We start from the raw sequence: 14,788 nt of genomic DNA on the forward strand, positions 1-14,788 counted from the left end.
TGCAGTGAGATTGGACTAGATGATCTCTAAAGGTCCCTTTCAACCCCTGCCATTCTATGATTCTACGTTTAGCTTTTTTAAAAAATACAATAATTATGTGATCTAACACAGAAAAAGATACAATTCTGTACAAAGTTTCCTCTGTATGATATATCCACCGCTTTTAAAATCAGGTTTGGCCAGTCAAATCTCAAAGGTCCCCATAAAATCCATCTCACACATGCCTACCTACCCTCCTGTTCATCTCTTCCAAACTCTGGAGCTTCACCACCTCCTGCTTCACCTCAATTTCCTTCTTCATATAGAAATGTTTCTGAGTTCCTGTTCCTGAGCACTTGGTACCCAATCCTTCACAGGCACAACAGACTAGTCAGTTATTTACCCCTGTTAATAAGGGCCTACCAAATCCATGATTAATTTTACCATGAAAGCAAAGTGAAATTGAATTGTCCAACCGCAGTAACGTTATCCACATCCACTTTTACCGTTTGCTGTTACATCAGACTCGGGTACACAGAGCAGTATCAAGCTGTGAAATGAACTACAGCAGGTTTCCAGCAGTGTTATTCTCTGCTGTTGCTCACTCAAAGGATATGCACCACACAAACATTATCCACAGTATGGCTGCAAAAAGAGCCGAAAAGATCTACTAGGAAATTGAAAAACAAAGGTAGAATTTCTGTGTCTTAGTGCATTTTGGCATGAGACTTTGGAAGAAGTTGCAATTTGAGATGAAATCAGCTTCAAAAGGAATTGACTTTTTTTTTTAAATATTCAAATTCAGCTATAGTATAAAAATAATACCATTTCCATCATTTAAAAGTACTCTAGAAAGAAATGGGACATTTCTAGGTGTATTTTGTCACTGCTGGTCCCAGTGGATGAACATAAGAAAAGCACTGAAATATCCGTATTTATAATATTAGCCCCCTGACTTCCAACAATACTCACTGAAGCCAAATCAGGCCAAATTTTCTTTAACTGCTTTTCTGTGTGCAAACAAGTAGATGCTGCATGCAGCTCTCTTGAAGCCTATCAGTTCCCTTCTTGTCAGCAAATGGAATTCACTCACAAAAACAAGAGGGTAATTTCCAATAACAGCTTTGAAAATTAGGTGGAAAGTTCAAAAAACAAGTAGCTTTTCCAGTGTGATTTATAATTTCAAAAAGCTGTCAATTTTGAGTATCTCTGAAGTAATTCCCAAAGCTTAAAGTCAGAGGAGAATCTAACTGACATGATCCAGCTTCAGGAATGACGTGAATTATTTTGATGATTTTAACCCTGTACTTCTCCAATTAAACTTTACAGTTCATAATTTCCAAATTCAGTTCCAGCTGCTGAACTTTAACTTTGATCCAGACAGGAATTTAGCCTCAAATAAATTTCAGCTCACTCCAGCCACTATACCACTTAGTAACATTTTATCTACTTGAGCATGATGTCACATCTCAGTACAAACATTTGGAGTCAAAGTTCACAGTAGAGAGTAAAGCTATTTATTTTCAGAACTATGCAGGAGCTATTAAAGTGTGTAACGTTTAGTAAACAGCAGTCTGCTTACACAAAAACACTTTATTCACTCATCACCCTGAATAAAACCATTAATTATATAATGCTACCTAAGTGCTGAGAAGGTCATTCCCGTAGAATCTGAGAGTCACTGCATCACATTTCACCCAAGGTTATTTTATCTATTAAGTATCATAGAATCACAGAAAGGTAGGGGTTGGAAAGGGATCTTTAGAGATCATCTAGTCCATCTCCCCTGCTCAAGCAGGTCCACCTACATCAGGTCACACAGGAACAAGCCCAGGTAGATTCTGAAAACCTCCAGAGAAGGAGACTCCACACTCTCCCTGCGCAGCCTGTGCCAGGGCTCCCTCACCTGAACACGAAAGAAGTTTCTCCTTGTGTTTAATTGGAACCTTTAATGTTCCAGCTGATGTCCATTATCCCTAGTTCTGTCACTGGACACCACAGAATAAAGTGTCACCCTGTCCTCTTGATATCCACCCTAATACTTGTGTTAATGAGGCCCTCCTTCAGTCTCCTCTTCTCCAGGCTGAACAGTCCCAGTTCCCACAGCCTTTACTCATAAGGAAGATTCTCCAGTTCCCTGATGATCTTGGTTGGCCCTGCAGTGGACCCTCTCTAGAAGTTCCCTCTCTTGAGCTGGGGAACCCAGAACTTGACACAGGATTCCACATGAGGCCTCACCAAGGTGCAGAGTATTAAATTCTGATTTCACTTGTTTCTCCATTTGCAAAATATTTTTCCCCATGAAACTGTATGATATCAAGTCTAGAAAAAAAAGGCAGGGTTTTATGCTCAGCACACAAGGCAACTTTAGAGGTTTTTGCTTTTACACCAAAAATAATGGTTCAGCTGGACACTGTGTACTTTTTTCTTCCCTAGCCACTGCAAGCTTGCTTCATGTTTTCCTACTTCAACTCATGCATTTTTTGGAATTTCCAGTACAATGACCAGCTGCAAGACTAGAAGCACACAGGCAAATGATGATCCATAAATGATAAACAAATTATTCAGTATAATCACCACTACTGCAATCTGAAATCTGTGTACAGCGCACTGTATCTGTGCATCAGAGCTGCTGCAGTTCAGATCTTTACCAGAACTTGCGTATTTGCTGCAATGGCTTTCTTTAACCAAAGTAACAGCCGATCCCCAAGTCACGAAGACAATTTCTTGCATTTCTTGAAGCTGACAAACACATCACTTAGAAAACTCCAAGAAAGTGTGTGCAATTCTAAAGGAAAAATTCAAAGGCCTATAAAGACAACACTTCCTGAAGGAGAGAGGAATTTCTCTAAGGGTTTAAAATTACTTACATACCTTTCCTTGTGCCAAACTTTCCCCGTCAATTTTTTTTTTCTTTGTATGGCTCCTCAAAATGAAACATGTTCTAAGTTTGTTAAATAAGCTATGCATTAACATGCATGCCCAAATCTTCAGAAACCCTACCCTGAGTGCTGGAATAAACATAAAAAACCCACCATAAAAATGCTACTGAAAAGCAATTTTAAAATACACCATGTTCTTCTCACAAAAAAGATAGTCTAAAGTGAAAACAAATGTTTCTTGTACAGATACAGTACTGTACCGATGCACAGTAAACTGTACATCAGATGTTTCCAAACCCAGAAAATTTGCTTTGGTGATTTTTACAAGGATACAATAAAAAGAAAACAAAGAGAAAAAAATCCCAAGACGCTTAGTCAACCTGAGCCAGTGATTAAAATAACATCTAACTGATTTTGTTCATTTTGCTACTGTTCGAGTCCATGTGGAAAGCATTCAAAAGGCATGTTTACTTTGTCTGACAAAATGCTCAAGACTTACCATGAAGATTTCTACCTCTGCCAAAATATTGAATACAAATCATAAAGATTTCTACCTTTCGACACCGCAGGCCCTACTCCAAGTTGAGTGCAAACTTCAGCAATCCTTCATTTTGACAGCCTCCAAAACTAAAGTGAAGCTCCAAGCACAAGAGCTTTACTAGATCAGAAACTCACCATACTTTCTGAAAAATTCAGTCACAGTAAGAAAAAGTTCATCACCCTTCTAAAAGCACGAAGAAGCGCTGTATCACCAGCAGTCATAATATCTTCTCACAACCAAAAGGACAGGATGGAAAATAACACAAATACAGGATTCTATAATGAAATACATTTGGTGTAACACTGAAACCTGTAGCATGGACGAGGAGGTCAGCTGAATAACAAAACCTCTCTCTTCTGCCTCCCCAGGGTATGAGGAAGATGATGCCTCTACCATGTGAAAATATGCGAGAGAAGGAGAGCGTGTCTCGGCATCCTCACCATGGCAAGATTTTAAACGACAGCAGAGCAGGACCACTGGCAATCTTGTTATTCAGAGATCTACACTAGCGTACGCAGTTAACAATGGCACATGAAACAAATCCTAACGGCGTATGTTCAGAGGGATTCTCTTAAAAAGAGTATGGAAAGTTGGCCTGTTCAATATTTTATAACAGGCTGCACTACAAAAAGTGGAAGAGTAAAAATATTTGCAACCATATTACTGACAACTAAGAACAATCCTCTTTTGGAAATGTAAATATTGAACTTGGTTAAATCAAGACAACCACAGATAGACATTTTTTCCCAAATCTTTGGCTGTATTGCAATGGTTGTTTCAATTTGTAATCTCCAACTAAACATTTCCTATCCATGGATTAACAATATATTTACTCACTTGTGTCCTTTAACAGTATTTATCCAACATAACAAAATAAACTGCAATTTGTTATACTTTTTTTTTTTACAAAACATTTTATAAATATTTTTACAAAATGTATACAAAGCAATTTCAAGTGAGACATACTTTACAAATGAAGGTATTTAAGCAAATAAAGTCCATACCACACTGACAATAAGTGACACATCCTCTTTAAGTGAAGTCAGTCTGTAAGGCCTCCCTAATCTAACAGATAAATTATACTAAAATCTTCAAAATTAACATAGTTTTCTTAATTGCCAGTTTAAAATTTGTTTTAATATTAGGCAGTATTAAATAACATTGAAATCACAATGCTGATCCAGCAAAATAATGAAAACATGTTTCAAGTCATGCACATTCACAATACTTTGCTGGACTTGAGCCCATATGATTAATAAATTCATACTTTTTTTTAAGCACAACAAAAATACAATTCTTTCATTTACTGCTTCACCACGTACCGAAATTCCTTTAGAATTGAATTCAAAGGAGTGAACAACAGAAAACCAACAATCAAAGATTAATCTTGCTAGGATTGTTCAATGGGTTCCTCTCAAGTATTTCAGAGAAATGTGTCTGACCAAACTGATCATGTTCATTTTCTGACAGTTGTCATTTTTTATATGCCATTCTTCCCCATCCCTAAGTGGGATCCAACAGAAGACACATAGCCCGATACTTCAATTACGAATTTGTGGTAGAGAGGCTGGAAACCTCATACTCATTTTGAGGTGATACAAAAAGCAAGTGGATCAATGAATGTGCAACTTGACTGTTTTTCTCTATAAAAGAAAAAAATAACTAGTTAGCATACAGCTGTGTAGCTTACTGTCTTCCTTCCTAGATAGTTTAGAATGGTTAAATTTCCAAAATGGTAAAATAAAATAGGCATCAAGGATACACAGCCATGAGCGTATTATTAAATCTAAAAAGGCAATAGGTGAAGACCATATTGTCAGTTTTGCCAATAAGAAAACTGTCTTAGAGTCTAGTCTATGGACACCTAACTAGAAATTTAAAACTGGCAATACTTATTATTACCTTGAATATTTTACACAACACTTGGGAATGTTGGGTTTTTACAAACATGAACTTTAAAATTGGCACAACTGTTTTTTTAAATGGCAATTAGTAACATACAAAACCAGTACTTCCACTCACGTTGAAGGGGAAATGAATTTTAAGGAAGTTCATCTTTCTCACATTGCTTTCTAGATTTGGTTTCCCTTAGTGGTCAGACAGTGGACTGTAGTCCAACACTGAATTGCACTGTAATCTTCTACCATCACGAGGATCTAATTCTGCTCTCTTTTGCGCTACTCAGATGGACTGAATTACATGACAGCAAAACCTTTCGGTCTTTTTTTCCTGGCAATCTGACTGACAACCGCAGCTTGTCACAATGAGCCTCTGTATTGTGAAAACTGTAACCAGTCAAGTTAGGAGAAAAGCTGGTTAACTTTCCTAAGAAACTGCGGAGAAGGTTTTGGGGGGGTAAAACATGAGCACACACCTTAGAAAGCACAAAAGCTATATCCTCCTGAGCAGACGTATGTACTACACGCACATGACGAACGTCAGCGCACTTGTGTGCACAAAAGCACTCATGACCAAAGTAAACTAGGAAAAAGCAGCATGGGCAGCAAAATAACAAACAAAAAAAAAAAAGGTCATAGGTTAAAATAAATAAATAAAATAATAAAATTCTATCTTAACAACATGACAGCAAGCCAAATACAAACCATGCAATGGTTTCGCTTGGCTCTACAATGTGAATTAATAATTACACACTTTTTGATATGTTTAAACAATGGGATTGCCGATTGACTTTGGTCTGTACATGTCTCAATAATGATGACTGCTACGGTGGATGATTTAACATTCTCTGACAGCAAAATGCAAAGAAAAAATAAAATTCCAAAAAAATAAAATTCCAAAAATAAACACTGGCCTTTAAATTCAAATCAGAGTAAGGCTAATGTCATCTTAAAATATAAGCTACAAATACCATAACAGTTTTCAAATAAAAGTGCTTTTGACACTTGGTCTAAAAAAAAAAAACCAAACAAATTAAAAAAAACCATATATACCACTTCAGAAAGACTCAAGGCTGACTACATCCAATTATAAAATGCAAAATCTTTTTTTCAAGAGTTAACATATATATGTATTATATATATAAATTCATGGCTCTATCTTGGCCTCATCCTGTACACTTTGCCATTTACCGGCTTCCATTCTACCTGCCTTAGTCAAGCATTTATTACTTCATATCATGCCACTGTGACTAAGATCATATAATACCGTCCCACAGACTAAAGTTACCAACTACAAATATATCATCAAGTACTAGTTTCTGCTCAGAAAGCAATAGAAAAGCACTTTTAAGTTTAAATTACGAAGCCTTGTAAACACACTGATGACATCCTTCCAACTCAGGAATCCTAGAACACAGATTCATTAACAAAGCAAATAATCACTTCTGAATAGAGGTACAGTGGGTTTTCCAGAAAAACTAAAAATCTGATGATTTGTGGAAGAGAAGGGTAGGGGAGAGTTGTTGCTTCCATCACTTTTTAAAAACATTTTCTTAATAAATATATCCTTTCAAATGACTGTGATTGTCAGTATATTACCGTATTACATAGGGCCTAACGCCTGCAACCTTGTTATGCTGCAGGACAGCACAATTCTCAAAAGCACTATCATAGTAATACTTGAAATAGTAAGGCCCTAACAGACTGCATTCTAACAAGGATTAACTTTACTTGGATATCTCACTGTAACCACAATGAGTATTGCTCTCAAACACAGAACAGAATCTAGTTTAGAAAGGTTAACCTTAAATGCATGTCAGGCTGTACTTGTGGTGTCATTCACATTTGCTTCTGCTAAGAGAAACATAACTTGTCCATGGTACTGAAACTATTAACACTCCAAGATACTATTTACAGCGGCTTCTAAAATAGAGTCAGTTTCTACCCCACCTTCACTGTGGTCTGGAATAAATTTTTCCAGGCAGTTTTCCTGTGAAGCAATAGGTGAAAAATTAGGAAATTCTAATTCAACCGAGTCGCTACTCGTTGCCTCATTTTGTGGCTGCCTCCCAGCTTTTTTAAGTTCCAAGATGTTTTTAAATGTCGTTTCTAAACTCTTACTGAGCAGTAAGTCTTGCTGGGGTTCACCAGAGTCTTTCCTATTATCAGGATGTAAACTCTCATTCTTTGGAGAGCTCCTCAGAGTTTTGTCTTGGAGGGAATTGTTACACGTTACTTTTGAGAAAGACTGAATTGTGTTCCTTGGTATTTTATTCTGTGTTCCATGACCGCCTCTTGACACAGGTTTTGACAAGTCTTCAGAACTCGAAGAATTCTCAGTGGACTTGGCAAGATCTTTCCCAGTCTTCTTCTCTTCAGAAAGGGCCACGTATTGGCTCCCAGAACAATTAGCTTTCTCAAATTTTAAAGCTTTAGCGAGGCTCTCCGATTTTTTAGTAGAAGCTATTCCTTCTTGTGGTGTCAGAATGTTGTTAGGCACTAGAGGAAGTTTACTGTGATTTGTGGACTCTGCTGAGTTGGATTTTGGTCGGTCTCTGGCTTGGGTTTTGGTAGTCTGACTTCGAGAAGGTAATGTTTTGCTAGACTGATGGTCATTTTTGCTGGACTGTGCTTCTTCAGCTGTTTTATCAAATTGTTTGGCAGAACAACAAAAATCGGCCTGATAACCATCTGAAAATGAATTAGCAACATTTTATTTAAATTACCTACACATCAAAGTAACGGATACTCCAATGTAGTTTCTCAGTATTAAAATCCAAGTAACAGCCAAAACCTAGAGATTTGTGTCTATAAGACACGAACGTACACAGAAGAGTGTTCTGCTGCATCCACTACAGGAGATTATCACCGAGCTATTTAACAGGCATGCACATGCACTGTAAAATCAGACTAAGACTTCCCAGCATTATAAATATGCAAATATGGTACCTAGACAGCTCATATCTTCTTCAACACATCTTCTGAGTATTAAACAAACAGTAACTGTTATCTCACACAAATAATGTGTTTCCATTTGCTACCTACAACAACATGCTGGTTAAAAAAGCTGCCATTAGTGGTCACGACATTCTGAAATTAACACTTTGTTAGGATCAAAAAAAGTATTTGTGTTTCATACAGTGGTGTTCTGACTGCCAGCAAACTCACAGATCCTTCCCTACAAGAACTAAGACCATGCAGGTTTTTTGTTAAAAAAAAACCTCAGAAATACTTCTCTGCTTAACAGGCCAAATAGGTTTTTTTTTCCCTCCCAAATAACTGCCTTCAACTTTACAGCACCTTCAGATCATTGAATCTGGGAGTTATTACCAGAGAAATTGCAACAGTTTATTCAGTATTATGAAGACTGGAATCCCTAGCAATATGTGCCTCACTGTGGCCACAACTATTTTTAAACGCTCCATACTTAGCTGCTTTTGTAAGATTCAGAAGTTAACTGTTAACTTACCAGGATCCACAAGTGCAAGACGCTTATCCCGGGTCAGAGATGCCCTTTCTTCCTGGTTAAACATCCTATCAATCATCACCATTTCTGCAGAGGGATTTATCCGCTGCAGGAAAAGGAAAGAAACCAACCATCTCTGTAGTCACTTGCATGTTCATACCAAATCAAAACATTTGTAGCTTAGTTACTCTTCAGAGAATGTCTTTAATTATGTATCTGTGGAGAACGGTCACAATTTCACATCATCTCCAATGATCTTGACTGTGACCTCAACAACTACTGAAACTCTCCTATTTGCATTTTATGGTTTTCATAGAATCATGGCATGGTAGGGGTTGGAAGGGACCTTTAGAGATCATCCAGTCCAACCCCTCTGCCAAAGCATGTTCACCTTTTAAAACACGGAATTACTCTCCAGTTGTACAGACTGCACCTTTTCAGGACCAAGTACCTTCACCATTATACACCACAACTTTTTACATCATACAGTATCTTTCTCTTTTAGAGAGAAAAACAGCAAAAATCTTGCAATAAGGCCATCCTATAATCTTGTTTCTTCTCTGCACTTCTAACAAGTTGATACAGAGTTATATTTTGCTGACAATGCTTTCAAGGCAGGTGAATCCATCCATCACAGAATAAAGTTCACTGCACACTACATCACAACACAGGGAACCAGTTCCAAAGCCAAACATTATGTGAAACAATCCCTTCAAAGTGCCCTTATGAGATATACCATACAACACACCAAATGCTAGAAGAATAGATTTTAACCTCCATCCTTCCCTTTGCACCCCCAGTTACTTGCAAATATTTGATGGTTGGTATCTTTTGAGTAAGACTACTAGATCCCAAAACCATATTAATTCTAACACTTGCATTACATGTTCCTGTCTTTAAAGCAGAATGACTTAAATGTCTATTATACTTCTATTAGACTTTTCCAGGCTTGAAAACCAGAATGTCTGAAACCACAGTGATGTTTCCTGACCCTTGTTAAACACATTCTTAAGTAACTTTGACAGTTTTCTTTTTACCTCATGCTCAGGATTGTGAAAGCACTTAAATCAGAAGCATTTCTGATGAAAATGTGAAGCTCCACCTGGCTTCTAAGGAGAAGTAATGATTTTTCCTAAACTGTCATATGGCTGGAGGCCTCTGAATGGAGACTTTCAACATTCTTTCAGGCTTTATCATCCATTGAAATACACAGAAATCACTTGCCTGACTACCAAAGCCTGTTCAGTGCAAGAGCAAAGTATAAACAGTATGCAGAAGTTTATGTATATGAACAATTTACAGAAGAGCATCCTTACACAAGCAGTATGTGAAATACAAAACTCAAGCCATTTCACTGATTTTAAGATGTGCACATACACTTGAAAGTGCAGGCTTCCCATCAAGATTGCTGCTACAGTAACAAGTATACTGGCTTTATAACAAGTATCTCTAAAACCTTCAGTTACATACTTAGCATCTTTTAAGGTGATAAATAGTATCCACAAAACAAGCTGTAATGCTAGCTCCCATCTTCCTGTAGACCTATTTTTAACAAACTGAACCACATCTTATAAACATCAAATGCACCTGGGTTATACACCTTACCATTGCATCTTCTATAAGCAAACATCTGTATTTGTTCAGCATAGCCTGTGTCCTCTTCAGAAGCTGTGTAGCTACAGACTCAAATTCACTGTCCACTAGAAAGACAAGAATATACTTTCAAATAGTGTTTTTCAATAACCTGCACAAATTTTTAAGTATCCCCTTTCTTATGGCTTTACCTTACACAAACACTTCTCTCAATACATTGATTAAAAACTCAGTGCCCATTTAAAAAAAAAAAAAAACTACCTTTTCTTAAGTCTTCCTCTGTTGGCAGTGATCCCTGGCACACATGGTATGAAAGGAGTCTCTGAACTGCATCGTTTAACGATCTGAATCGACTTTTATCTGGTGTCACAGCATGCACCTGATCCTTCTGTAATTGTTGTAGAATACTAGAAAGAAAATTCATGATATAAAATCAACACATACTCTAATTGAAGTTTATAGGTTGCTAAGAACTAAAAAGGAATTAGAGGAAACAACTGCAATAAAATTACAAAAAAATGGCAACTTACAAAGCTCCTTTAGTTAGCTGTTTAGCAGCGGGCCTTTTCTGTCCAACTAAGTGACCATCCACCTGAATTCAAAATGAAAGACACATTACAATATATCACTTCCTTTGCAAAGCCTAAATTTCAGCATTCATTTCTGCCAACTAAAAGTACATCCCCAATAGTAAGTGTAACCACCACGTTAAGTAAAAAACACTGTCAACCATCTATTTTCACAGGGCACTGTATCAATGAAACAGTGAAGTAATTTCTCTTACATAGATCGAGAGTCTGAAATGGTTTTTGCAGGAAAATTCCACTGTAGTGGATATATATGCTTTAATAGGAAAAAGGGTATCAAATTCAGCAGGTTAAAAAAAAAAAAGGTTAACTGAAAACTTGTCCAAAACATCCGCCCTCAAGAACTGTCTCTGCATTTCTCTGTTGATGACATCTTGCCCGATTTTGATGGATTAGACTATCTGCATACTTCAATTCTCAAAAGCCTTGGTGGCTGGGTCAGGGACGAAAGTGGTTCTAGGAATTCTGTTTTAGTGTCGTTGTTAGATACACTGATCAGGTAGATCTACATCATCATCTCCTTCCCTTAGACATTTATGAAGCCAAGGTTTTTCAAAGGAACACTCTCCTAAGATGTAAGGCACTCTGAGGTGATAGAGGCTCATGCTCCAACTGCATGAGAGGCAACTGCAATCCAAGTATTCTCCCAAAGAAGCCATTCTGGATCAGAGTGTCTTGATCAGAGTGTCTTTTTGAGCGTCTTTTTTTAATATGAAGTTGTTGAGATTTTTCAGTCAACTAGTCTTACAAAGCATCCTCCTTAGCAAAGCAGAAGCAGCACAAAGCAGGCATGCTGCAATGGTACTTGCTGACCAAAAAGCCTCTAGCTTCAGAGCATAAGAAGTATTCATGACTATGGGAGAATGAATGTCTAACCCACAACTGAAAAACCACTCTGAATTCACAATTGAGAACTACTACTTCTGCTCTACTTGTAAACCAGTAGACAGAGAAAAACGTTCACGTCATACTACACTGACAATACATTTACAGCAAGGAACAAAAACTCTGATTCATATCCTCCCTTGCTTTCTTCTGGACATGTTCCTATGCAACCTGATCTAGGTGAACCTGCTTCTGCAGGGGGGTTGGACTAGATGATCTCTAAAGGTCTCTTCCAACTCCTACCATTCTCTGATTGTATGATTTTGTAGTTCGGGTGCACCTACAACAAAGCACACACTTTCAAGCCTGTGAACTCCTGGCTTCCTGAACTCAGCTACTCAGTCTGTAAATATAACACTGGTCTTCTCCCTCCATTAGTTCTTGTATTCCCTATCTAAAAAAGCCAGCCACTCCTTCCAGCTCCAAACCCTACGGAAAGTTCCTTTTTTTACATAGTTGCCACAAATAGAGTTTTTGGTAGGAAATAAAATAATGTAAAAGAAAGAAAGAAGACAGTGCAGTAAAGAGTAAAACAAAGACCTGACAAAACTTTCTTCAACTTTTCACACACCATCCCCTCCCAATCAGCTACAGAATAGTAAGATGTAATGAGAAGAACAGGTCTAACTTATGTCTAACTCACTGAAGAATTGCTATGCCATATGAAATTTTCAACAAACAGTATAGTCAGACTTCACTTAATTAAATCTCAAAGCAGCATTCAGAGTATCAATTTGAAAAATACTTAATATTTATTATGTCAGTGTACAATCTGACAAGTTTGAGTGACTTCGTATGTTCTACAAAAACCTGCAAGGTTGAAACATCCCTAAATGTCAAGAAAATTTTGAGGGAGAAAGAAACATAAATGAAAGTATTCTGTACCTGTATACTCTGTTGAACTGATGATGATCCTATTACTTTATCTTGTGGCTGTGCTGTTCCTAGAGATTGCTGTATGATTTTTCCTCCAGAGTCCTGTCCTATAAAAATATGTTAAAAAGACTCTGTCATCCTAAGCAAGGTGGGAATAATTTCATGTACCTATTCTGATAGTTTTACTTGAGTTTTTAGCTTTTAGGAGAAAGACACACCTCTCATATGCTCAAAAGCATTAGTGCAACTGCCTTGTGAAAAAACTGCTTCATAAAAAGGCAACAAGACTGATAATTTTGTGTTACAAACCACAAAAATCCTCAGAAAAAAAAGCATCTCCTACCATAGCACTACAATGTAAGAAGAAATTCAAGTACCATTTAGTGTCCCAACTATTTATTGAAAATCATTCAATACATTTTACCAGGCTTCTCAATAGGAATCCTCCCTCAAGCACGTAAACACAATTGCTCTAGAGCTACTGAAAGTATTCAGACAGCAGGCATCATCGTTTTCTTTCCCCCCCAGATTTTCTAGATGGGCAGACTTCCTCCAGTTGCTCTGCTCAGGAATTCAAATAGCACCTTATCAGCCATGCTACATTACAACCAACACCAGTAAGAATTGTTTCTTTTTTTTCCCCAAAAGAAAAAAGCTCTGTACAGTGCTGACTGTAGAGAACTGCCTGAACAGTTTGCACAGAACTGTACACAACAGAAAAAAACCAGCAGGTAGATAGTAGGACCTTTTACAAAAAGATTACTTATTTACAAAAAGAACTTCAAGGTTACTGCATTTTTCTTTGAATATATAGGCTTTGTTCTTTTAGTAGTAAAATGCTGCTTGAAAAGCTCGGTATTCTGCCATGAACAATGTATTAACTATTCTAAGTGGAAGTGACACATTCAAAAACAAATCGAGTGATGTCAGCCTGCACATAACCTTGTAATTCTTATTTTTCTTATCCTCTCTATCTGAAGCAGCCATCACAAGACATGGTCTGGAAGCTTCATACAATTTTTATCAGGTGTCCATATGTTGAAAATTACTTACTTCTATTTTCCTAAACTAAAAAAAAAGAAAAAAGAAAAGAAAAGAAGGTACAATTTTGGACTGTATAGAAGGGAGAAATAACTGCTTAACATGGAGATCCAACTTTTGACTCCACAAAATGAAGTGCTGTGGTTGGGAAAAATAAAAGCACACATTTCATACTGAAAAATTTAGTTTGCAATGTTCTAAAAGTAAAATTCAAATAACCTATGAGCATGAGCCATCAATGTAAGTCTGATATACTGAAGAATCACCAATTTCTGTTGCGGGAGAAAATTAAGATGATGATTTTAAAAAGACCTTAGTTGACCTGATAGAGTGTTGCTCAGAAGACTCGTTAGTTGAGGCTGTCTCAAATTATCCTGTGTCTTCGACGCAGAAACTGGTGATGTCTGGTTCATTGCTTTTTTCTGTGCCACATACAGTAAAAAAAAAAAAAAAAAGCCCATAGTCAAATATTTGCTGAAAGCTTTAAGCAACAGAGGAAAAAAGCAAAAGCAGCAACTAAAATTCAGTTCTGTGCATCTCAAACTCTAACTCGTAAGTGGTGAAATTTCAAACATCTCAATTCCTTCTAAGTTCAATTGTGTAAAGTAATCAGAGAGGAACAGAAACTACACTAACAGTACAGATACGCAGCAGTTCCATTCTGGAAGACACAATTTAGCACTACAAGTGGCCCTCAGAAAGCTCAGCTTTTGAGAGTCTCGAAACTGCAAGATGACTAAATAAGCTGTCTCCACATCAACAACAAAAAAATACACAGTGGAACAAACTGTCCAGTGTTTAGCAACTAAAGAATAAATGGTTTATGACACAGTACAATATTTAAAATGGAAGTACAAACGAACCAAAAAGACTGGTGAACAATAGAATTTGTTCTCTCTGAAATTTCGGCACAAAACCAGAACTACCTTTTACAGCAGTAAGAAATATTATACTTTTAGAACTGCTGAAACTCACTGACCCAGCACATATCCTAAAATCAGCAAGATGTAGACTCATGAAGAGGAATTCAGGCAGGTTCC

The 14,788-nt window shown here is 37.1% G+C and overlaps 1 protein-coding gene across 5 annotated transcripts in view; it reads right to left on the reverse strand.

The window, feature by feature from the left end:
• Window positions 1-4,129: 4,129 nt before the first annotated feature.
• BICRAL (BICRA like chromatin remodeling complex associated protein) overlaps window positions 4,130-14,788 on the reverse strand; it is a 49,520-nt gene continuing 38,861 nt past the window's right edge. For all 5 annotated transcript variants that reach the window (XM_061991351.1, XM_061991349.1, XM_061991353.1 and 2 more), the window contains exons 6-12: window positions 14,071-14,170; window positions 12,717-12,814; window positions 10,890-10,951; window positions 10,621-10,766; window positions 10,372-10,466; window positions 8,770-8,872; window positions 4,130-7,991 (exon numbers count right to left, since the gene is read on the reverse strand). In XM_061991351.1, the coding sequence (XP_061847335.1) occupies window positions 7,192-7,991; window positions 8,770-8,872; window positions 10,372-10,466; window positions 10,621-10,766; window positions 10,890-10,951; window positions 12,717-12,814; window positions 14,071-14,170 (1,404 nt within the window). In that variant the 3' untranslated portion in view covers window positions 4,130-7,191. The remainder of the gene's footprint in view (window positions 7,992-8,769; window positions 8,873-10,371; window positions 10,467-10,620; window positions 10,767-10,889; window positions 10,952-12,716; window positions 12,815-14,070; window positions 14,171-14,788) is intronic.

Source organism: Colius striatus, chromosome 2 (genome assembly GCF_028858725.1).
Source record: "Colius striatus isolate bColStr4 chromosome 2, bColStr4.1.hap1, whole genome shotgun sequence".
Lineage (NCBI taxonomy): Eukaryota > Metazoa > Chordata > Aves > Coliiformes > Coliidae > Colius > Colius striatus.